The 26,151-nt window shown below is 40.5% G+C and overlaps 1 protein-coding gene across 2 annotated transcripts in view; it reads left to right on the top strand.

Annotated features, from left to right (window-relative positions):
- Window positions 1-26,151, top strand: part of DSCAM (DS cell adhesion molecule) — a 471,606-nt gene that overhangs the window by 373,832 nt on the left and 71,623 nt on the right. For both annotated transcript variants that reach the window (XM_030957750.1, XM_030957759.1), the window contains exons 16-20: window positions 448-518; window positions 6,513-6,753; window positions 8,423-8,569; window positions 10,316-10,471; window positions 19,110-19,243. In XM_030957750.1, the coding sequence (XP_030813610.1) occupies window positions 448-518; window positions 6,513-6,753; window positions 8,423-8,569; window positions 10,316-10,471; window positions 19,110-19,243 (749 nt within the window). The remainder of the gene's footprint in view (window positions 1-447; window positions 519-6,512; window positions 6,754-8,422; window positions 8,570-10,315; window positions 10,472-19,109; window positions 19,244-26,151) is intronic.

Here is a 26,151-nt window from a genome sequence, read left to right as displayed (position 1 = left end):
CTCACTTGATTTAAAGGGGTTCTGCTGCTTTTCTGTCTGGATTAGGAGCTTCTGGCTCACCTGCTTAAAATGAACTCTGCTGCTTTTCCATCACCCACAGGGTTGTGACTGCTGAGAATTCCCCTTGCCTATCTCCAGCTATGCAGAAACAGCACTGTGAGAGTATCTCTAGCAAAGAAAACCACTATTATTCATTTTATTCTATTCATTTTATTTACCAGCTTGGTATGTTTTGGCACATGGTGTATTTTGCTATTGGCCAGAGATAATACCTGAATGCAGAAGATGCCTGGCCCTGCTTTTGTTTGGTGAAGTTTTCCATGAGGCACTGACTCCAACCTCTGTGATGCTGGGGTGTAAAGGTGGTGAAATGCTGAATTGTATGTGAAATGCTGAATTCCTTGGGCTGTGAGGGCCACTTTTGATGCATTTTCCTTCTCTTTCCAGCCCCTGATGGTCCACCTCAGGATGTGCAGCTTGAACCTATATCTTCCCAGAGCATCAGAGTCACCTGGAAGGTAAATACTCCCACATCCACAAGACAAGACAGGCTCTGTCAGTAGTTGGATGCTTTCAGAGGAGTATTAAAACAACTGAGCCTTGGTTATTTTATTTAGGAGAGGCATTGCAGATGCCTTTGCCAACATATCTTAAAATATTTGCCACTGAAAGGGGCATCATGCAAAGAAAGCCTTCCACTAGAGAGTAAAAGTAACAGCTGGTTGCATTTTCTTCTTTTTTCTGATTTTGGAGATAAGGCCACATGTTTAGTAAATGAACACTCACAACATTTCACTGTGGTTCTGGGCAAAACTTCCCCAGAAACCACTGGAACCAGTGGGATCTTCTTCTTGCAGGTTTTTGCTGCATAGACAGAGTAGTGTGATTGTCTTAGTATAGTCCATGAGAACTGATGAAGAGTAATTAATATAAAAATATAATCAGCTGGTATAATTTAAAAATCTGGTGTGTCATGTGACTCAAGTTTTCTAGGTTTTTCCCAGTATTTTGACAATAACAGAAAGTTTTAAATGCTTTGGTATGATACAAGAGGTACTTAAACCATGTTTTAAATGGTTTTGTGATATATACTGCTTGTATATTGTGTTAATAATTCCATATATTTACAATTCTTAAATGTCTAATGTTAAGAGCTGAAGTGGCATAATAATAATAATGATTAATTTATATATGGGTGTTAATTACTCCTGCAAATGTGGGTGATGTGGATTATGTCCGTTTATATGGATTATTCAGAAAGGAGCAGTGAGGTTCTGCTTATTAACCTAATAACTATGGGTGATTGGTTATTTATTGCACAATAATGAATATATTGTAGGTTTAAGCCATTAAGTTAAAAGGCAGGTTCAGAACCTCTTCTGAATCTGCAATGCTGATGTTTGGATCTTGTCCACATCTTCAATTTGTAGCAGTGTTGCTTTTCACCAAATGGTTTCCAAAGCCAAAAGCTGTGTGGTCACAGATTTACCTGGAGTGAAACACAAGAATGAACTTAAAGACATGGATTTAAATCCAACACACAGTCAGTAGAGCAAAGGGAGTAGTTTTTGAAGCCATGCAAGGGTGCACAGTGATTCTCAACAACTGAAATAAATTCTTAATAGTTTTTTTCTTTTTAAACCACTTAAGAGCTGTGACTATCTGATCAAGTCAACTGTAATTTTCAAGCTTCTATGCCTGAATTTGTTTTTATGGATTTATGGGTAGGCAGATTGAAAGGCTTTGGTTGCTTTTTTTAGAAAGTTCAATTTGGGGAATGTTTTTAAAAGCAGCAAGAGAAGATGGGCACCACTGGCCCATTGCTGGAATTCATAGCTGCTGTTTGTGAAGTTCTGCCATTAAATTTGATAGATGCAGATGTGAACAGGCAGCTACAGGACAAACAGAATTCCCACCCCTACATTTCAATAACTGCCTAAAATATAGTTCAATTTGTACTTCAGGGACATTTCAACTACAACTGAGTGTGTCCTGGGCTCTGGGTGTTGTCTGATATTGAAGGATACCAAATGAGGTGCTGGGGTTGTGTTCTCAAGATCGTGTTTGGAATTGGATTTGAGAATTCTTGTCAAGCAAAGTTCAGTATATAATATAACAAATATTCACAGAAATGAGTTATATATTGGGTACATACTTCATTAGCTGGTCTCATGAGCTGAAGGGAGAGATGGATTTTCACAATTTGAAATGAGTTTAAGGTGAAGTCACTGGGCAGGGTTAGAGCTTGTGTAGTCCTACCTTTACTTGAAGAGTTACTTCCTGACTGACAATTTCTAAGCTGATTAAAAAATCTTCTTCCCTACTGAGAAGTCCCAGACCAGGAGCAAGCCCCTTTACTTCCCTTGATTTACTGCATTTTCTCCAGGTCAGAGCAGTTGTGGTTCATTACTCAAAAAGGAAATTTAAGATGGTCCCACAGACATAATCCAGTTCGGTTCCATGCTGAATCCTGACTTTTGGATAGGTCCCTACAGTGCTGTGCAGAAGGCACTCATTGAGTGTCTAATAAAATGTAATTAAGAATAAAGAAGAGATCAATCCTATGTTGTCATGGAAGCCAAAAAACAAGAAAAGAACCTGACCTTGGTAGGTTTTATTTTGGAGGCATGTGGAGCTTTAGCCATGAAAGGCTATGATGACATTGAACAAACAGGATTGTGGTGAAAACCATGGTTATATTTAAAGCTGGCAAACTTTATTAAAACACAGTGTCAAAACCAGCAAAAGGAGCAGGGAATACTACATTGATTATCTTTCACCTTGTATGAAATCCCATTTCTGCAGCTTGCTGCAGCTGTAAATTATCTTCATTTAAAGTTTTGTCTTAGTCCACTCCTAGAATATCCCAGTTAAGCAAAGTTGTGTTGGTCTGTGATTTGTTTAATCCAATATCTGTGTGTCCACATAAGACTTTGGATTTCAGACTGAGCTGGTAGATAAAACTCAGCACTTTTTGGTAGTTTAAACTGGTGCAGAGATAATGGGAATTAAAGAGGAATACTCATTTAGAAAAGAGTATAAAAATACTCATTTTTTTCATGTAGTACTTTCTTTACATTAGGTAAATGAGCCCATTAAATTTAGACATGGGGAGTATTCCTTTTCCTCTTTATTCCTATTTACACACACACACAAAACTAAAGAATGTCATACTTTACGAAAGTCATTGATACCCTGTTTTAAAATATTGAATTCTGTGAGAAAAGCAGAAAGTGTATGGACTGAAACTTACTTTTTCATAATGTTCTATGGCTACTGACAAGGTTCACAATATTTTTCCCCAAGAACACTAAGTTATTTCACTCAATTTTCTACCAAAAGTGTGTCTATACACCAGAAGGAATATTTATCAAATGAATCATATGTGCAAAAAGTCAACTCAAAATGAAGTTTTCAGATCATAGTTACAAGGAACATTGGAATTTTTGTGAAGCAGAACATTTTAGTGTTTTTGTCCTGAAGTGACTTGGAGTTTGTTTTATATTGTATAATGTTTCCTTGTGGGGGAAAAAAAAAGTAAAATTTTAATATTTTATTTAAAGAAAAAAAATCTCTTGACTTAAAACAATTATGAAGAAGTTCATGAAAATTTCGAAGTTTGTCATTTTATTCCAATTCAAAGTGAGAAAGTATAATTGTAGAATTCCCAGTGAAGGGGCTGCTGTGGCTGCTTTGTTCAGCCTGTTTGTGTGGAAGTCAAATTGTTGTCAGTCAGGATGAGCAGAGGGATGGAGCAGCTCTGCTGGCAGGAAAGGCTGGCACAGCTGGCATTGTTCACCTGCACAGGAGAAGCTTTGGCCTGAGCTCAGGGTGGCCCTGCAGGGCCTGCAGGAGCCCCAGGAAAGCTGGAGACAATTTCCAGGGGATGCAGGGACAGCACACAGGGAATGGCTCCCAGTGCCAGAGGGCAAGGCTGGATGGGATCTTGGCAATGAGGAATTGTTCCCTGGGATGGAATTCCCAGAGCAGCTGGGGCTGCCCCTGGATCCCTGGCAGTGCCCAAGGCCAGGCTGGACACTGGGCTTGGAGCAGCCTGGGACAGTGGGAGGTGTCCCTGCCATGGCAGGAGTGGCCCTGGATGAGCTTTGAGGTCCCTTCCAACCCAAACTATTCAGTGATTCTATGAATTTATCTGAACTCAAACAACAATGACAATCTGACCTTAGTTTCCACCCCCAGCTTAAAGGTTCCTCCTTCTGCAAACACTCAAAGATCACACAGCCATGGAATTGTCCAGAGTAGGTAACATACTTAAAAAGGGTTCTGATAATAAAATGACCTGTATGTTTCTAAAGCACTTGGGGAGCTTTTGACCAAAAAGCCCAGAGAAATATTCAAACAGGACACAATTATACTCTTAGATTCCCAAAACACAATCCTTATTTCTGCCATGTGACTTACAAGGATCTCAAGATCTGAATCTGCTGATTTAATCAGCTACATCTGATCAGAGTAATACAATGGAAATTGAAATTATATCATCACTTCAAGTTCTGTGTCTGTTTCTCAGGCAAGAGGGAGAAAAAGAAACATCTGAAGAGATTGTTCAATCAATCAGTGACACACATTTTAAATTTGAGAGGGGACTGGCTTTTGCAGAGCTATGGTTTTGATGGTAGTGGATGAAAGGCAAACCTCACCCTGGTTTTATTATCTCCAGTGCACTATAAACTCCCCAAAACAGGCAAGTCCTGTGGCAGAAATGAGTGTTTTTCTTGGGAATCTGTTCCTCAGGAGATTTAATGGGATATAGAGGCAACAGAAATTGCTGCCTTTGCCAGTCCAACCCGTTGCTGATAAACTGCATCATAAAGACCTTTTCTGTGGGCCAGTGGGATAGATGAGCTTGAGGGCATCCGTTGAGAGTTTGGAAGAGGTTTGGAGGATTGCAAAAAGATTTTTTGCTCCTGGATTACAAACTGTGCCTTAAAGTGCATATAGAAATATATATACTAAAATATATATACTTAAAATATATATACTAATTATGCCTTGTATAGATAGACGATCAGGCAGGAACATTATCATATATGGAAATTAGTCCATTACTATTTAAATATAATTTTTGTGGGTATTGCTGTCAATGACAGGCTTTTTCCCACAGCAGAAAATCTCTGCTTTGCACTAGATCACATTTAATATTGCAGAGCACACAAATGATTTCCACTAGTCAGGAGCAGGGAGCCTTGCACTGAGAAATGTGGCACATAATTATGGCCAACCATTTTGTGCTGTCCATATCCCTGAATGCCAGATACTTTGCAGCTATTCAGTATGCAAATCCCTGCTTTCCAAATCATTGTTGCCTTCAGCACTCATTATCTAATCATCTTTCCACACTACACACTGAATGAACAGAAGCATATTTCAAAGCACAGCATAAAATTTTCCTAATGCATGGGACTGAATAAACTCCTGTGACTGCCTTGCACAGATCAATAAATTCCTTCCTAAAGGTTCAGAGAATGATGGGGGCTACTGGCAAAAACAATTAGTAGTGAATGGTGGCCTGGAATGCAAATGTACCCTTATCAAATCAGCTTGGATTGATTCACCTGAAAAGAGAACAAAACAAAATAAATTCACACTTAAAAGTATTTCCATATTGGATTTTTCTATGCATGAACCATTTAAAGGTCTTTCAGCACAGGTTTGAAAAAGACACACCTGAAATTATATGATTGAAAAAAGTTGCTATTTCACATGCAGGAAGTATTTCTGAATTGTTGCCTGCAAATTGACTTGCATAAGAAAAAAATAAAAGCCAAATTTTTCTTTTTCAATAATTTTAGGGGAAACGACTTAGGATGTGTGCGCTTCATGTGTAACTTTCCATTTTCTGTTCAGGCTCCAAAGAAGCACTTGCAGAATGGAATCATCTGTGGGTACCAGATAGGTTATCAGGAGTATAGCACCGGGGCAAATTTCCAGTTAGTTCAACATCATCAGCATTGACACCACGGGGGACAGTGATGTTTATACCCTGAATAACCTGAAAAAATTCACCCAGTATGGCATGGTGGTGCAGGACATTTTTCTGAATTGTTGCCTGCAAATTGACTTGCATTCAATAAGAAAAAAAATAAAAGTCAATTTTTTTTCAATAATTTTAGGGGAAACAACTTGAGTGTGGATGTGTGCACTTCATGTGTAACTTCCCATTTTCTGTTCAGGCTCCAAAGAAGCACTTGAAGAATGGAATCATCTGTGGGTACCAGATAGGATATTGGGAATACAGCGCTGGGGGAAATTTCCAGTTAGTTCAACATCATCAGCATTGACACCATGGGTGACAGTGAGGTTTATACACTGAATAACCTGAAAAAATTCACCCAGTATGGCGTGGTGGTCTAGGATATACTTCTGAATTGTTGCCTACAAATTGAGTTGCATTCAGTAGGAAAAAATAATTAAACTTTTTTTTTAATGATTTTCGGGAAAACGACTTTGGATGTGTGCACTTCATGTGTAACTTTCCATTTTCTGCTCAGGCTCCAAAGAAGCACTTGCAGAATGGAATCATCCGTGGCTACCAGATAGGATATCGGGAATACAGCGCCGGGGGAAACTTCCAGTTCAACATCATCAGCATTGACACCACAGGGGACAGTGAGGTTTATACACTGAATAACCTGAAAAAATTCACCCAGTATGGCATGGTGGTGCAGGCCTGTAACCGGGCTGGGATTGGACCTTCTTCTCAGGAAATCATCACCACAACTCTTGAGGACGGTGGGTCCTTGGCAAACAACTCTCATGGGACATATTGTTAATTTTATTCTTATTTTTCTTAATTTTCTTATTTTATTTTCTCTTTTTTATTCTCTTTTTCTTATTTATTCATCTTTTTATCTTGTTGCATTTCCTGTTTGATTAGTGCTTATGAAAGTAGGGATGATAAAAGACCAGTCTTTAGGTAGAAAGGTGCCTGCTCAATGAGCTTGTCTGATTTTCCTTGCAAGAGTGAATTTATTTTACCAGGTAAATACAAATAACTCTACTAATGTGATATATCCTGCTGTGAATGATGTTGACTGAGACCAAAAGTTTCATTAAGAAGCCATATTCTCTGATGTTCACATTTTCGCAACTGTTGTGATGTTATTGTTGCTCCAGAGTGATCTCATCATAGTTTTGGGAAGTGAAACTCTGAAAGGTGAAGCAATATTGTATTTTTTGTTGGATTACTGCTGTTTTCAAATGAATCTGCTGTGTAACCAGAGCTCTTGTACTGCACTGTCTTGTCAGTCTTAAGAGAGATATGTGTGTTTTCAAAGATATCCAGTGGCAGAAAAATCATTGCTGTTTCAGGCAAAATTCACCCTCTCTAATCCAAGGAACAATATAGATTTTTTTTTTTCAGACTGCATAAAAAGTACTTCTCAAACAATGAGAGGGAGTCCTCTAGTGGAAAAAAAGAATGATCCCATATCCAAAACAAAAAGTTCAGTATTTTAGAGGAGTATAACAGCAAATAATAATCCTAAAGGCCATGCAAGTCAGATTTTTGGCTACTGTAAATCAACATCAGTGTCCTGAAACCAGTGCCAGCTTGGAATCTGACTTCTACATGGACAAAATGGAATATCACACGTCTAAAATCCTCAAGAGCCACAGATTTTGAGGCAGGCTATTCATGAAAGACTGATAGCTTTTTTTTTTTATTCTAAATGTTTCTAAGCTCAGCTTGCTGCAAGACCTCAAAAGTCAGCATGTTTACACAGGCATATATTTTATATTGTAATAAATGGGATTTTTTTCCCTTGAGAATCCAGCATGCTTGCTTTTCTTGGAAATTATTTTGGTTGTCACTGAATTTTGGGTCCCTCTTAGAATTAAATATGCCACAAGCTTTAAAAGCAATGCCAGTTACTAATACTGCTGTATTGATTGACACTAAATGGGCAACATAAAATGCCTTAGATTTGTTTGATTTTTCCCAGTTTTTTTAGATATCAGCAAAAAAATATTATGATCATTTTTTCCTATGTTTTTTAAAGGTGTGCTCACTTTTTTCTCCCTCCACTAAATTAAAGGGACATCAGAATTGTCCACAAAGGTACAAATGTGGCTGCAAACTTAAAAAATATGTTTAAATTGCTTACAGAATGTTCTACACATTGCAGTGTCAGAACACAATTATATTTCAAAAGAAGCAACAAAAAGCCTATTAAAAGACAAGTCAGCAAGTAGGGAAACAGTACATCAAAAGTCATTCCAGGGAAAACGGCTGCACTTGCAGAAACATGTGGATTGTAGCAAGAATAAAGGATTTGCATTGTTAAATTGTGTAATGGTAATTAAATATTGTGTGGTGGGCTAGAGGGGAAAATAAAGGGTAGCTAAAAGATGAATATTGAGTTGTTTTCATTGTGTTAAAATGGTGAATCTCTTATTCCAGTGCCCAGTTGCCCTCCAGGGAATGTGCAAGCCACGGCCACGTCCCCAGAAACCATCTCCATTTCCTGGTCAACACTGGCAAAGGAGACCCTGAATGGGATCCTGCAGGGATTCAGGGTTATCTACTGGGCCAACCTCTTGGATGGAGGTGAGAAACACCAACCTATTGCCAAAGAAAAAGCTGTATGTGGCATTTACAGAATTTTCTCTCTAGTGTGAAGGCATTTGACTCCCTTTTCTTTTTGGTTTAGAGAAAACTTTGTCTACCTGTGAGGGAGCAGGTTTTCCTAGAGGCTGAACAGAGCAGCAAAGCTGCCTGGAGGAGCCTCAGGGAAGGCTCCCACCATGGGTTTGCAAAACTCCCCAGGCCTCTCATGGTACCCAACACAACCTGAGCAAATTTCACCTCAGGTACAGAGTCCAGAATGTTGGATTTTTTTAAAGAATGGTGACATGGATCTGGAACAAACCAGCCCAAACCTGATTTTCACTATAATTTGGTTGGTTATCCCTTTGCCTACTTGATATACTATCACTTATTTTTTCATAGGAAGCATTTCATCTCCTGAGCAAAAAAGAAGGAAATTTTTTTGCTGAGAGCAAAAGAAGGAGATGTCTCTGGGAAAAGCTTGTTATTTCCATGCCAGCTTTTTCTGTTGTGTTTTTGTACTCTTAGCATAAAATTCCTGAGGAAATGGGCTCCAGAGCAGAGACTGAGTGAAAGGATCAAAGGAGAATTGTGATGTTTTACTAATCTGCAATTTATTGCATGATGATAATTCCGCGTGTGGCCCTTTCTTGTAAACTAAACAAATTAGTAGGTTTGAGATGCACATGACTTTATTCCTACTTGCCCTGTAGATTTTTCACAGCTGTCTCCCTTCTTTTGCTTTCATCCAGCAGAACCACAGTTCACTCTAACCTGCAGGTGTGCAAATCCTGGCCTCTGTTAGTGTGGAAAAGGGAATTTAGAGTGGAAATGTGACCCAGAGGCCTGTTGTCCTTGCTGGTAATGGTAGCCTCAAAAATATTTGGAAATCAACCAATTCCTTTAAAATAAAGATTAAGAATGTATGAGAAGCATACAGAAAAAATGTAAACATGTAGGGCATGAAATTAAATGTTTACAGTGACGCCTGTAGTTTTGGATCAGATCCTGTGTGGATATTATCACATCTAAGCTCCTATGTGATGTCTCACAACATGATGAAAAAGATGATGTTCATGCCATGCTTAAAACTGGATTTTCTTGATTTATTCAACTTTATTTGCTGCCCTAAATATGTTTAAAGCTTTTTTTTTTTTTGCCATATGGGTTGTACTTCTTAGCTTGCTGCAAAAAAAGATTAATATGAAGTGCATCAACTTTCTGCAAGTAAATCTGATTTTACTCTGTTTAAATCTATTGTTAGCCACTATTGCTGCTATCAAGTGCTTTGCAGCAGCACTTGCTGCATATTTTAAAATAAAGGGGACATTTTCTTCATTTTCCTTATGAGAAATGGTCTTTCTCATAACCAGAAAATCTTTATGAAGATAATCAATGTTCTCATTTTTTCTATTTAGGGGATGTTTCACAATAATCTCTTCTTGTTATCTGTTCTTTATGAAAAATCTCATTACTTGTAGAATTTCTTCAATTCTCTTCATCATATGTATTTTTTTTAAATTGCAATAAAAAAAAGAGTTTGAAAATGAAAAATAGGTCTGCTTCAAGTGGTAAGAGGTCAGGACATAAATGAATTACTTTTAATTCATTATAATTTATTGCTGTTCTGTAATAATGAAGCGTTCCTTGTCTGGGACACCCAGGATTTCCACAGCAGGTATCAACACCTGGAAGAGGAAACTTGGCAATAACTCCACTTTCTTTTTATTTCATTTTATTTTATAGAGCTGGGAGAGATAAAGAATGTCACTACTACCCAGCCATCCCTGGAGCTGGATGGTTTGGAAAAATACACCAACTACAGCATCCAGGTGTTGGCTTTCACCCGAGCTGGGGATGGTGTGAGGAGCGAGCAGATTTTCACCCGCACTAAGGAGGATGGTAAGGAGTGAAAGCATCTTCCATTCCCACTTCCAGGAAATGTTTGTTTGTCTCAGGCAAATATTTTATGTAAAAACATGTCTCAGGCATGCAGAGATTGAAAACTCAGCCCTGGAGTGTCCCAGCCGCAGGGAGGAGCTGGAGCTGCTGCAGAGAGCCCAGAGGAGGCTCCAGGATGAGCAGAGGGATGGAGCAGCTCTGCTGGCAGGAAAGGCTGGCACAGCTGGCATTGTTCACCTGCACAGGAGAAGCTTTGGCCTGAGCTCAGGGTGGCCTTGCAGGGCCTGCAGGAGCTGAGAAGAAAGATGGAAACAGAATATTTACAAGGGCCTGGAGTGACAGGACAAGGGGGAATGGCTTCAAACCAAAATTACAGTAATATTAGATGGGATCTTGGGAATGAGAATCCTTCCCTGGCAGGGTGGGCAGGGGCGATGGCATTCCAGGTGAAGCTGTGGCTGCCCCTGGATCCCTGGCAGTGCCCAAGGCCAGGCTGGACACTGGGGCTGGGAGCAGCCTGGGACAGTGGGAGGTGTCCCTGCCATGGCAGGGGTGGCACTGGGTGATCTTTAAGGTCCTTTCCAAACCATTCTGATATTCTATGAAAATGGGGAAAGAAGGAGAAACTGTTCTGGAACTGTCTTAAATTACTTAGATCCCACTATAAATATTTTTTCAGTAAATATATATATGCGTGTGTGTATGTATGTATATACATATATCTCTACATATATGTATGTGTATATATATATATATATTAAAAAATCCTCCAAATATCTCTTCCCTCAAAAGCAAAATAAAGAACCAAAATGGCTTACCTTTGTTCCTAGACCCAAGCATGGAAAATTCAATTTCTAATGCTGAAAGTTTAAGAAACTTTTAATCATACACAGACACTGACATGTGATATTCCATAATCACTTTATTGTAACTGTAACTATTATAATCACTTCAGGTTGCCTCAGTAGGATGCCATGCACTGATCTATTTCTGGAGTACTAAAATTCCAAATTCAGAGGAGGTTTTGTCCCTAACCTTTTTAATGCCTTGAAAATACTATGAGATGTACAAATGTATTTTTTGATCCCCTAAATGCTTTTGTAAAACTGGATCAAGACTTTTTATGGTACAGATAAAAATGCCCACAGTCCCCTCAATGAGGTTACTTGAATAATGTTTAATTTGTAAATTCTCATGTGAGTTATACAATATGTTTTCAAGGAAATTAGTCAATGGATTTTCCTTTCTTGTTCATCCACTTTATTGGTCACTCGTGAATATATGAATATACATGCCAGTTTTTTTATTTGTAATGAGATTTACAAAAGCGACAAGAGAGCAGGTTCAGTAAATTAACTGACTTGATTAATTCTGTGCTTTTTTTTTGCAATAAAAAATTATGTGAATGAAGTTATTAATTTTTTCCAATTAAATATTAAGGGATTCATTCTAAAATTTCCATACATTGTAAGGTCACCTGGCCCTAGCTGTAGCTATATCCAGGGATTGCAGTAAATGGAAATTGCTCAGCTCTAGACTTGTGTGTCTCAAACACTGAACATTCTGGTATCAGCCTAAAGTCCTTTAACAGTTACTTTGGAGCACCCAGGTCCTGACTCAGATGCTCTTGGGACACCCAGTGCTTGGAAGTAAATGGATTTATTTCAATGAAAAAATATCTAAAATGTAAAATCTAAAATGTAAGAGAGCTGCAAAACACATGCTGCGTTTTCAAGTTACTTTTTGTCAAGTAGATCCAGCGTAGCAAACCTGAATTCTCTCTGAGCACAAAGGCTGTCAGGCCTGATTAAATCCCTTGGGAGTGGGATTTAATCCACAGGAGCCAGGAGTAATGTCACACGGTGCTCCAGGAGCTTGGGGACGGGCTGGGCTTGGGGACATCTGGTTCATGTCAGAAGCCTTACACATTTATTTTCCTTGTCCTCCTCCTCTTTCTCCTTCTCGTTCTTCTCCTCCTTCTTCTCCTCCTTCTTCTCCTCCTTCTTCTCCTCCTTGCTTTCCTCCTTCTCCTCCTCCTTGCTTTCCTCCTCCTCCTCCTCCTCCTCCTCCTCCTTCTCCTCCTTCTCCTCCTTCTCCTCCTTCTCCTCCTTCTCCTCCTCCTCTCCTCCTCCTTCTCCTCCTCTCCTCCTTCTCCCTTCTCCTCCTTCTCCTCTTCTCCTCCTTCTCCTCCTTCTCCTCCTTCTCCTCCTTCTCTCTCCTCCTTCTCCTCCTTCTCCTCCTTCTCCTCCTTCTCCTCCTTCTCCTCCTTCTCCTCCTTCTCCTCCTTCTCCTCCTTCTCCTCCTTCTCCTCCTTCTCCTCCTTCTCCTCCTTCTCCTCCTCTCTCCTTCTCCTCCTTCTCCTCCTTCTCCTCCTTCTCCTCCTTCTCCTCCTTCTCCTCCTTCTCCTCCTTCTCCTCCTTCTCCTCCTTCTCCTCCTTCTCCTCCTTCTCTCTCCATCATCTTGTCCATCATTTTTGTCTTCTTTTCTTCCCCCTAGCCCAGCCTCATTTGCTCATCCCAGTTCTTGGTGGTGTCTCATTGCTGTCTCCATGCCTGGGATCAGGCAGGCCCTGGGGAGGGGAGCACATTGCTCAGACTGTGTTTGAAGCTGTGCAAAGGCTCATCTCTCGCCTGTACTCCTCCTGGCAGCTCAGCAATAACTCACCCTGGGACAGCCTGATGAAACTTTCCAGAGATTTTCTGATGCCTCACACTGGTTCCATTCATTAAATCTTTTGTCCAGGAAACTAAATGGAAAGGTGTTCTAGAAAATAAATTGTTTCATATTCAGCTTCAGCTTCACAACTTTTTACTAAGGGCAGGAAAGGTTTTGAGTGGAATATACAGAGACCTGCAGTTAAGCATAAACCAAACCCAAAATCCTGGATCTAAACATCCTGAAGGGTGTGGAAATTAAAGAGGAAAAGAGCATTCACATTGGCAAACTGTGCACCAAACAGGTGCCTCATTCCTCAGAAGAAGGGACATTTCTGCTGTCATTTTCTTAGGACAATGTTCTGTTGAGAATTTTTCAGTAGGACTAATTCTAGTACACTCAAAAGATTCTGCCCTGAAGTGAGTTTAAGCACTTCCTTGGCATATGAAATAAATTAATTGGAATCCTAACAGAGCTTAGAACTGGAAACTTTCTATCTCTGCTCCCAGACCTTCTCTGGCTAAAATTAGGACACAAGATATTCCACCCTCCTCTAATAAAATCTGGACATCTGGGATATTTTTAAGTGGCTGCCAAGCCCTCCACATCATTATTGCTATGAGGCCATATCTGATCATTAACTCCATTCTCTTTTTTTTTTTTTTTACATGAGAGGAAACTTTTCTTTGTAACATCAATGGTGCAGCATTTTCCTCTGCTGCTGGAAAACCCAGTTGGGGCCTCCTGTGACTTCTCTGTTGGTGTTCAGCTAAAGACATCAACCCAAAATTTCTTCAGCAGGCTTGATATCTCTAAGGGTAACCCAGCAAGTGAATCCTGTATGGAATGCCTTGATACTTTGATTTCTTGTAATGTTTGATACTGATTTTAGACACCAGAGGTCAGACACTGCTGCTGATCAGCAAAGGAAATGGGAACAACTCAAGCAAATAATAGGAAATGAGCTTTCAAGAAATGAGCTTTCCTTTCAATGTGATTGTATTTATGGGGTTTATCTAGCTTTTTCTCTCCCCTTTCCTGAGAGCTGACTTCAGAAAAAATACTGCTCTTTTTTGAGTTCCTCCTGGTAGAAAAAAATAATCCAAGAAATGTCCAGTTTTTAAAAATTCATTCTGGTTTTGTCTCTTTCTACTTTACAGTTTCTAATAAGCCGCTCATCCTCTTCACCTGGATACTTGATTTAATAAACCATTAAAAATTAAAGCAGCTCTTCCAGTTCTTTTCCCTGCTGTGATCAAAATGCAGTTTGAAGGGCTTCTCTGTTTTGCAGCAAGAGGGAGTGTGTGTCACAAATTCCCTCTCTGCTCCTGTGCTGCAAATGCAACATGAACAAGTTGAAACGAGGAATTTGCTGCCTGAACAAGCCTGGAACATAACACAGCACCTTGGCTGGCAGCAGTGCCCTGACCTTGGGAGGACACAGACCCCAGAGTCCCCATGCCAGGAAAGCTTCCTGCAGCTGGGAATTTGGTCTGGGTGTCTGTCAGAGGTGGCATCTGGGCTGGCTGTGCCGCAGGAGGATTTTTGCAGCAGTTCTGTGCTTCCAGCTCTCTGGCATTCAGAGCCAGGCAAAAGCTGCAGCAGGAAGGAAGGGAAAATAATACCAAATCCCTCTGCCAGCCCCACTATGCCTGAATCCAAAGTGATTTTCCTCCTCTCCTTCCTCTCCCTGGACACCAAACTTCCTGAGCATTGGCATGAGAGGCACAGACAGCATCTGGCAAGTTTACATTTATTCTGAAATGATTAAGCAGAAATCCAGCCAGGTGTATGCTCAGTACTCCTTGGAGCAGAGCTCTGATTGGCTTTGTTCCGTTGATGTGGGTGACTGGGCTCTGGGATGAAAAATTGCCCTTGGTGACCCCTTAATGCACTTTTTTTCCTAGTGGTAAAGATCTCCAGTTTTATCTTTTTGACTAAGAAGCAAAAGGCACAGAATAGTAAATGCTCCCTTTGGGAAACTGGCAGGATTTGATAGAAGTGGTGTGCTTAATATGAGGGCAGTTCAGAGTAAATTCATGTGTGGATGTGTTTTGGCTGGCATAGATCTGCATTTTAGGTGGAATATCTAAATGAACAAACAGGCAGCAGTCAAGAGTTGGGTTTATTTTGGTTTTTCTAAGTGCAGCCAGCAATGGAATAGTCCTGTGTCGTGCAGAATTTAAACCCTGTTACAGAACAAGGCTCAGATTTCTGATCTATTTGCCATATCACCCTTAAATGCACTACAGTCTGTGCATTTGCCTCCCTGCTGCTCAGTACTGTGAAGAAAAATGGTGATAATCTCTCTGCTTATGAAAAGGAGAATGAGAAAGTTCCTGGAGCTCCTCCCCATTATCTGGCACATCTAAATGCTGGTTCCCAGCCCTGTCGTATCAGGATAATTGCCTGCTCTGCTTTAGCATTTCACTTGCACTGTCAGGAATACAAAGTGTTCTCCTCCACATGAAAGCAGGATGCTATTTCCGTGTTTTTCAAAGCCTTGCTAGCTGGAGAATGAGGCCATCTTTGATCTTAAATTTGCCACATCTGCTCCCTGGAAGGCTGCAAAGTTGTTTAGAAGCAATCCTCAGCTTCTCACCATAGTTTTAGCCCTGGTGATTATGGGAAAAAAAAAAAAGGATTTATGGCATTGTGCAAATTCGGTTTGTATTTCTGGGAGCTCTGGGAGTCAGTGTCCTAAATAAAGGTCCAGGGAGAATTCAATAAAGCAGCTCTGGTCTCCTGATACTGCTGGCTTGTAATGACTGAAGTCTGAAAGGCTGGGGAGGCAATGGCATTGAGGGGAAATACCTTTAGTTTGCTTGGCAAGGCTCAGGATTTTCCTCTCCAGGATCAGGCAGGCACCACATTGCCCAGCTATTGAAAATGCAGGTCCAGCAACAAGGGGAGAGAATGATGCATCTGACTCCATGTTCTCAGAAGGCTAATTTATTACTTTATTGTACTATATTATATTAAAGAATACTATACTAAAGAATACAGAAAGGATACTTACTGAAGCTAAAAGATAATAATGAAAACTCGTGACTCTTTCCAGAGTCCCAACACAGCTGGCCCTAATTGGCCAATGAGTGAAAACAACTCACACCAGAATCCAATGAAACAATCTCCAAACACATTCCACATGAGCAAAACAGAGGAGAAGCAAATGAGTTAAGAATTGTTTTCCTTTTCTCTGAGGCCTTTCTCGCTGCCTTTCAGCTTCCCAGGAGAAAAACCCTGGGTGAAGGAATCATGTTCAGAGAATGTGAGTGCCACAGCCAGCCACAACTTCTCCAGATGCCCAAGCAACCCAGTTTAGTAAGAAATGCTTCAGTTGATGCTGAGATAGCTGTTATGAGGTCCAGGGGATGGGTTTGATCAATGACTTTACTCTCTGGACAGAGAACAGTGGGGGTCTGTGGAGCGCCAGATGAGATTCTGCAGGATTCCTGCCAAGGAAATGTAAACACTTCCACACACACAGTGGAATGACACACAGCTTTCATGTGCACAACCCAGCAGTGCAGTAAAAAGAGGACCAATAAATGAGTATTCAGAAAAAGTTTGGCAACACTGCAAAAGCTGCTGCCTGACTCCAACCCAGTGAGGTGCAGGGGTCCTTGGGTTTAAAATTTTACTAAATGGCTTCCTGAGTTTCTTTCTGGCCCCTCTTTCTGCTAGTCTCACACCAAACAGCAACACAGAAATGTTTCCCACATAGGCCCAATGACTGGAAGATGCCAGATGAATTCTGAGTTAATCCCTCAACACTCGACAGCCATGACCAATTACCATCAGAACCCGTCCCTATAGATCACACCCTAATTTAACAATAAATTGCATTAACCTCATCCATCTATTTGCAGTGATTTCCAGAAAACATTGCTATCCATAAAGGAATCCTCCTGTGGGTTAGGTAATTACCCTGGAGAGCCAGCTTTCACTCCTCAGCAGCAGGAGCAAATAGCATTTCTAATGAGCTGGGTATAAATAACAAGTTGGATGCTGTCAAGCATCAATATTTACTCTGCATTGGATAGAGCTGCTAACTGAATTAGCCCCTTTGCAGTGAGGGGCTGGGTTTGCATGCAATTATCATCGTGACGTTCTCACTTGATGCCTAATTAGCTCTCTCAGCACACTATAAATAGAAAATGCACATCCAGAGACGTTGCACTGAGTGGGGGCTGTCAATTTTCTCACATCTTTCCAGGACCACCTATGCAAATATAAAATTGGGAGTCTCCTCACATTGTTTTTACACAAAAGATGAGCAAATTTAGATCCCAGGCTGGCTGACTTCTCTTTATGGGCAAAGTTCTGTAGCAGCATAATATCTGCTTGCTTAAATGAGGTAGAGCAAAGATTCAGAATTTATCTACAAATATCAGGACAAGGGATTTTGTACCTCTACTGCACAATGACTGTCTTCTGTGAAAGTAAAGCTGATCAAGCATTGCAATGGTAATTGCACTAGAAATTTTAATATTTTGGTAGTTTTACATGAAAGCAGAAAAAAAATCAGATTCCTCACAAGCAGTAGTTCTGTAGAGAGCAAAGTTCAGAAAATTGTTTCATTTTGTCATTAATAACCTACATAGCAATTATCAATTCAACATAACTATTTTAATAATGTGACATAAATATTGAGCACACACAGTGCTATAATATCTTTCAAATTATTTATTTTCACAGTTTTTAAAATATATTTTCAAATATTTTGGCCCAAGGCATGTTTTTCAGGAAATTTTAAACCCATTTATTCTGATATTAAATGTAGCCCTTGTTTTGTTTGGGTACAAGCTTGTGTGTAATGTGATATTCCAGCATGCAGGAAAATAAATCTAGCAATTTTGCACATTAGTAAAAGAGTGTTTCCAAAGGTGGAGAACACTGTACAGTGTAATGTGTGTTTGAAAAACAGCATATGCTCATGAAATCAAAACCTTTCCCAAAATGCAGGGCTGCAAAGGGATGTAGTTAAGATTACATAGCCAGATTTTAGCATTTCCAAACTGAAGCCTTTTCCACTGGTTTAAGACAGGAGGTTCAGGGGTTTTTAGCTATTTCTCTGTGATAACTTTGTATTATTGTGTATTATGTAGATAGCTGCTGTAATTAGAGAAATAGATATTCTGCAGTGCCAGAGAGAGGTCTGAGCTGCTGAGGGCAGGGTGAGGGACAAGGATTCTGTGAGGGGAAATGTCTGCTCACACATCGTGGCGCTTGCTGGCCATGGGTCACACCAGGCAGTGCAAACTGCTCATTTACCCTCCACTTCATTAAATTCACAGCTCTGCTCTGGATGTCCATTAAACTGTCCATATATGCATTATTTATAACACTTTGGCATGGGTTGTGTGTTCAAAGCTGGCCATTTATTATAAAGTGGTGTTTGGCAATTTCTGTGACCATGGACAAGATATTTTCACGTGTGCATTTAGATTCAAACTGAAAGGGGAAATTGAGGTTGGATCTAGGGAAGAAAATTTTTACTGTGAGGGTGGTGAGGCCTTGACACAGGTTTTTCAGTGGATGCCCCATCCCTGGAAATGTCCAAGGCCAGGATGGATGAAGCTCTGTGGAACCTGGTCTAGTGAAAGGTGTCTCTGCCCATGGCAGGGGTTTGGAAGATATTTAAGTTCCCTTTCAACCCAAACCATTCTTTGGTTCATTCTATGATTTTTTACAGGCTGGAGGGGATACTTCACAAAAGTTTAACCATCAGTGGCAGGTTCTGCTTTGGGACCCTCTGAAGAAGAGTTTCTCCCCTCTTAAGGATGGGATCACATCCCCAAACCTTTTCCATGGCATGGGCAGTGTGGAGGCTGCTCCCTGACACAGAGTGTCCATCTCAGCCCATGGGGGCACAGCCACCAAAGCAGCACACTCCCCTTTTCCTTTTAACTCCTCTCTGTTACACTGGGATGGTTGAATATCTGCCTTGGGCCACTCTAACACACTTTGCTTCTCCAGTTCCAGGTCCTCCTGCTGGAGTTAAAGCAGCTGCTGCCTCGGCCTCCACGGTTTTTGTGTCCTGGCTGCCTCCCCTGAAGCTGAACGGCATCATCAGGAAATACACCGTGTTCTGCTCCCACCCCTACCCCACAGTAAGTGCCACAGCCCCTCTCTGCAGGGCTGACACAGCATTTGCAGCTACCAGTCCTTGGTCTTCTCCCTGCTGCTTCCTTTCCTGCCTTTGCTCACAGAGCAAGGTCAAAGGGAGATCCTGGAGCTACAGAGAGAAGTGAGAGTGGAGTTTGGTTTATTCCACCTATCAGATTTTTTGTTTAAAACCTATTGCAGAGCATTAACTCACAAATAATTTCAAAATATACATTTGAAATGAAGTATTTTTCAAGGTTTGGTTGGTTTAGAATGTAACAAGTTCCACTTTCCAGGACCAGCTGCAGGAGCCCTGTTGCAGCTGGAGGCGTGTATTCATTTACCCTGCTTCCATCTAAGTTCCTGCCTTTTTGCCTGGAGTATTCATGTGTGAAGGAACATAATGACTTACAAACAAACATATTTGCTTGTGAATAGGCTTATTTATGCCTGGAATATTTGCCCAATCTAGCTCTATGTGCTTTTACTTGCTGAGAAAGTGACAGGAGGAAATTTGAATGGAGTATCAGGTTATCTTTCTTCCTGTCTAAATCACAATGAAATTCAGCAATCTTTAAACACAAGGACCAACTGCTCTCTCTAAATAGCCATGTATATTTATTTTCATGTGGATTGAAAAGGATATTTACTTGTTTTATATCTGAGGTTTGGATTTGGTTATATCCAAGGTCTGAATTTCAGTTTTAAGCAGGACTTCTCACCAAAGATAAGAAATGCAATCTTGGTTTGATAGGAAAGGAAAATATTGTTCCAGAAATTTCCAAAACTGCTTCAGGCATGTGGAAATTTCCCTGTCCCCAAGGCAGGAGGTTGGAACAAGGTGGTCTTTTAGGTCCCTTCCCACCCAAACCATCTTGTGATTCTCTGATTTATGTTTTGGGATTACTGCCTCTTAAATCCATTAATTTCATAATTGCAGCAAACTAGACCATCTTTAGCACACCTTTAAATGTAAACTAGTCGGAGATTTTCCATCACAGTTCATACATTTGGCACTCAGTGGGTTAAAGAGGTCAGAGTTTAGAGGACAGCTCTCAGTGGGGATCAGGAACTTCTCTGGGGGCTTGGAGAGAACACCAGATGGTGCTGCTGCTTTCTCCACATACTTTCCATGCACAAAGCTGCAGTGCTGCTTCCTGGGGCTTTGCTAACAACATTTTTTCCTGTATTTACATCCCCAAGAAAATAAACATCCTCAGCTTTAAATATTATTCTCCACCATGTGAGTCTCTCACATACAAAACTTCCTATTTTGTGGCTACCTTTTGGAGCACCTCAGAGATGGACAATGACAAGAACATTTGTGGGTTTTTTGCTGGTTTTGGCCTGAACAAAATCTTACTGCTGTATTTTTGTGGTGTTCATTACACAGGGATTTGTATGAACCATCATGGAACCATACCTTAGCCCCAGGCAGAGGCATATGGAGTTTTTGTGCTTTTTATTAATTGCTGATATATGCATGGATAGCTCTGAAAACTGTCCCTGCCCCCAGGACAGATGATCTTTAATGTCCCTTCCAGCCCAAACCATTCTGTGTTTCCATGATCCTGCTGTTACCTTCATGCAGGTGTGTGTACATAGAAATGCATATGTGCACACACAGATATATGTACAAATATGTTCAACATGTATCTGTGGGTCCCTGTCCCAGTGCTCTGCAGATCAGCAGGAGCTGTGGCTTGCAGAGATCTTCTGTAGCAGCCCTGTGTGCTGGGATAACACTGGAGGCTCAGTTTCCAGAAGCCAAGTTGGACATTTTTAAACAAATGCAACCCTCAGGACATATTTAATATAGGACACACTCCCTCAGCTTTATTTCTAACAAAAATGCTTTGTTATCTTTTATTCTGAAATGGATTGTGAGCTAAAAAAGCTGTTTTATTCAGAGCTGCTTTGCAGTGAATCAAGCCTGCTGCAGAGTTGCTCAAATGCCAACACTGCTGTGCAGATACACTTAATATATCCAGGGAAGTTCTTGTTTGATTCACTGCTGGCAGAGACAAGTAGCTGACAGAGGGAGAGGCCTTAAATTAGGGTGAGGAGGAGAATAAATAAAAGACCTGTGTCTTTATCATCTCCTCTGCCACCATAAGTAGCAAGTGCTGTAGCTGCAGGTATGGAGCCCTAAAAACTTCATCCATCAGTCAGAGCCCTGGCTGCAAAATAACTTTGTTAGAAGCCTGCTATTCAAGCAGAAAGGCAAACTCAGTTTTCAGGCATCAGTGAGAAGAAAGAGAAGAGGACAGGGCTAAAGGTAAATTTATGGGGAGGCTGCATTCTTTGTGATTGTATTTTATTGCTGAGAACAAGTCCATGCAATAGACTTTAGGCAGGTTAACAACAGTCCTTTACACAAGAACGCTGCTTTGGTGTTTAAGTCACCAACAGGAAAAATAATTAACTCTGTTGGTCGTATTGTGCATATTTTTATTACAAACATAACAATTATACAAGCCTGACATATTATAAAATGAAGATTTGCTGCCTCTTGCACTATTCAGTTTGCTTTGCAAAGGCAGAAGCTTTTAAAACTTCTGCTGCCTCTGTATAGAACAAAAAGCATTTCCTCTTTAAATATTTGGAGCCCTAAGGACAGTATTTGCCTGGGATGTTTCAAACCACAAATACGATTAATGTGCGAAAAATGGAAAAGATTCTCCACTGCAGTCTGTTCCCTGGCCAAGATAAAGGGCAAGCAAGGATCCAATTTCACACTGTTTAATTGTTGTGTCTGCAGTATTCTACAGGCATAATTAGGCAAAACTTTCTCTTTTTTAATTCTGAAAATGTAGGAAAAAATACAGAAATATGAGACTTTGTGGATCCTCCATTCTTCAAATATAAGAAACAGAATATGCCAGAATTTAAGTTAGAAAAATTATCCTTTGTGCTAACTCATAGGCTACATTCTTGCTTCTCCCCACTTCCTACCATATCCATGTCCAACTTTTGGTAGAGTCTGGCTTCTTAGCCACGTGTTATGGTCCCATGGTGGCCAGATTCCTTCTGAGAGTGATGACTCCCATTGCACTGGCAGGATGCTCGTGGCACTCATCCTGCCCAGGTCTCAGGGAAATTCTGTCACTGCTGTCCCACCCTGCCAGGGGGATTTTCCCCCATGGTGCCACCCACAGGGAACACACTTTGAATCCTAGCACAGAAATTAGGCTGGTTCAGTTCCTGCTGAACTGAGCTCCTTCCTCAGGAGGCTGCTCAAGCACTTGTGCCATGCCAGGGGTTTCCAAGTGCAACAGAAAAGGAGATTTGGGGGTTTTCTGAAGAAAAAAAGACAAAAAAAAACTCCCTAAAAATAACCACCGACCTCTTGTTGCATTCAGGTCAGTGCAATGCTTAAGGAAGAATCAATGGGATTAGATTAAATAAAATATAGGTGTCAGAAAGTGTCTGGAAAACGTGGCTGTGACACACAGGTTAGCCAGCCTGGGAAACTTTGATCTCAGAACAGGTAAAAAGCTTCTCCTAAAGAAGCAGGAGGGTGCTGAGGGCAGGAGAAGGAAGGTTAAGGATCAGGATTTCTTGATACAGGAAAGGATGAAAAAGTGCCTATGCACAAGCACAGGGAATTTTTTATATGGGAAATTCTGATCAGCTGGGGCAAAGTATTACCATGAGATCCTGGTCAAATATTGAAGCTGGGGGCCAGACTGTGGGATCTCCACATGTGGAAACCTTCAAGACTTCACTTGACTTGTCCTTGAGCAACTTGATGCAATTAATCTTGCTTTGGGAAGGGGGTTGGACTGGGTGACCTCCAGAGGAACCTTCCAATCTCAATTCTATTATTATAAGGGAGTTTAAAACTGGAAAATTCGGTCAAAAATCTGTATACAACAAGGGAAACCAGACAGTGCTAGGGTTAATGTGCAACCCTTGGAGGAAAAGAAACACATTAAATTGATACCAAGATGTCTTATAATTTTAAACTCTCCTATAAAACTCGTATGACATTTTAGGCCACTGGCAGGACTCTTTGTCTTTCCCATCTGAGCACTTTCTATGCACAGGCTCCCAAACAAGTTCTGCTTTTAGCTCTCACTATCAGGAAATCAGAGAGTGGGAGTGAGGTCACCTTATTTCACATCTTAACTGAGTTTCACATGAGTGGAGGAAAGACAAGAACCAACTGACTGTGTCCTGAAAAGGAAAATCACTGAGAAAGGAGAATGGTTTCCATTTATTATCCTTTTATAGTGCACTTCTACTTACATGACTCCTTTCCATTAATCTCCAGGCTTTCTATGGAGGAAGCATAGAGTGATGCACAAATTAATGACCTGCTTTGCTGGAAACAGCAGGAAAATGCTGTTTAATGTGTTTGCTTCTATTAGTGAGTGACCCACCAGCAGATCAGCAAAACCCAAACAGCAACAACAACCATAATGAGTACGCTTTCCTAATCAAGTCAAAACAGACTTTGATGTGTGTATTTCTGATTGGGTGATGCCATACTCTTTATTGACACGCCAATGATTTTGCTGGTCTGTATTTTCTCAGCTTTTTAACTCACTTTCTAGCACAAGGGCCCAAAGATTGGCACATATGACAAAAACTTGCAAAGCATACAGGTATATATTTAAAACCTTAGATTTCAAATAGGAAGAACCAGTTTATTCTCTGGTCTTTAATCCTGACAGTAATTTTGAAATGTTGGTTGATTAAACTGTTGCTTAGCTGTGGGATTCTGCTGAGAGATGATTTGTCCCTCAAACCCACCTTTGACTGAGGTCTCAAAAGACCATAAGCCTGAGGACTGGAAGGAGAAGAAATTCCAGAACTGTTGAGTGAGATGAATGGAGTGAGATTATTCCTCCAAAGATCCCAGATGGTAAACTGGGTTATCTGGATGAGGAACCAGAGCACAAAGCAGACCCCAGTGCTGAAATAGGGGCAGTGATTAGGAATTATCTCATAGTGCAAACCCTACAGGCAACACCAGGCACCTGTGTTGGAAGGAGTCTTTGGAAACTGTGATCTACATTTCTGGACTTCTCCAAAGGGTGTAGGAAGATCCAAAAGCTGAAAGCCCAGCAAAGATTCATGTTAGCTTGGAAATATTTCTGTGAAACAGTTGGATTTGGAATAGGTGGTAGATGAAGAGGTGCAAAGCAGTGATGGAGAAGAGAGAAATGATCTTATATTTGGCTAAAGCCCAAGTCAAGTTACATGAAAACATGATCAATATTGGAAACTGACCAACATCTGAGGCAGACAGTTATTGATCCTTTTGATTTGCTTATTTTACTGTGAAAAACATACTCTTAAGCCTGTTAAACTTCTATATTTGTTTCATTCTTTTGCTTTTATTTAAACCCACTAAGGGAAAATATATTCTGTGATTTAACCAGAATACACAGGAGTCTCTGGGGTTGCTCTGTGGAAGAAGAGAGTAATTGCTGCTCTTGGTCTGTAATTCACAGACTCTAAGTGATATTTAATTAATCTGACTTCAGTCACCTTGAATAGAGTCACAAATACTTATTCTGGGGTCATCAAGGATTTTCTTTCATTAAGGAAAGAAGGTAGATGTCTGTGATAAACTGGATAAATATCCTTCTGAAAGTTTCCCTTCTCTTTGTTTAGCCTAGAGAAAGTATACATGCTTATCTTAAACCAGCAACATAAACTAGATGTGGAAGTATATACAATTATCTTAACCTAGATCTTAAAACTATTAGCTGTCATAAATTCCCATCATCCAGGTGTTTTCCACTCAATTCTTTCAGGCAGACACAAGTTTTGTCTTGATTTTGCATAGGATGTGTCTAAATTCCAAATTTGGGTTTTCATCACACTTTCTGATCCTCATTTTCTCTCCAGATTAAAGACTTGGATAAAAGAAAACTTTGGAAAGTAGAGTTGATGCAATTATAAGGCAGAAATTATTTGTTGTTAAATCCTGTAGATCTTTTGGTGATTAGAGGGATGCTGAAAGTTTCTTGGAAAAAAAGGGAGAAGTAGCTGGCAGAAGTTGGCTAAGTAGATAAAGTTACTGTTGAACAGAAGTTTATTTAGAGTCAGCAGATTCTGTAAGGTTGAATTTTAAATATGTGTTCATTGATTTGTGTATTACAAGCAGTATTTATCACTGTATCTATATTGCACTTTTTACAGCGTGAAGATATTTATGCTTATTAATTCCTCTGTGCTTTATTTAGCATAGAAATAGTGCATAATTTGGGGGTTATTTTAGAACCTTATATTGGACAGTATTTAAAATGTGTCTATTTAATATACCACATGTTCTATTTTTAGCCTTTTTGTCGTTGCTTCACATCTTTGGTGCCAGCTCCCAAACACAGTGCATTCATTATTTTAATTGCTTTGTCAACTGTACATTTTTTACCTCTCTTATTTTTGTCAGAGAGCAGACCTCAGGAGGGGATGTGACAGAGTATAAATTGATTCTGAAGATGTGCTGGTTTATATGATTTTTAAAAGGTCTCCTTGTAAAGCCCTACCAAAACAAATTTAATATTGATTTTTTCATAAACCTCCCTTCTTGTCTCACCACCTCGTCTCACACCCAGGGATATCAATACACTCTGACAATAAGTCCTTGGTGTCCTGACCTTCCTGTGGTCACCAGCCCATGACACCATGGGCTGCTTCCCTCCTCAGGAGGCTCAGGGACTCTCCAGGAGGTGCTCCAAAGGGACAGGCAGGTGGTGGACCCTAAGTGAGCTACCTGGAGGTCCAGACAGTGGGTTTTCTTCCAGCTGTAATACCTGGAAATGAGAATTCAGGAGCAGCTGAGGGAGCTCCAGGTGTTTATCATGGAGAAAAGGAGCTCAGGGGGGACTTTCTGGCTCTCCACAGCTCCCTGACAGGAGGGAAGAGCCAGGTGGGGGTCAGGCTCTGCTCTGAGGAC

The sequence above is a fragment of the Camarhynchus parvulus genome, chromosome 1, assembly GCF_901933205.1.
Source record: "Camarhynchus parvulus chromosome 1, STF_HiC, whole genome shotgun sequence".
Lineage (NCBI taxonomy): Eukaryota > Metazoa > Chordata > Aves > Passeriformes > Thraupidae > Camarhynchus > Camarhynchus parvulus.
Note: the sequence above shows the minus strand (reverse complement) of the source record. Positions and strands in the feature narration are given on the sequence as shown.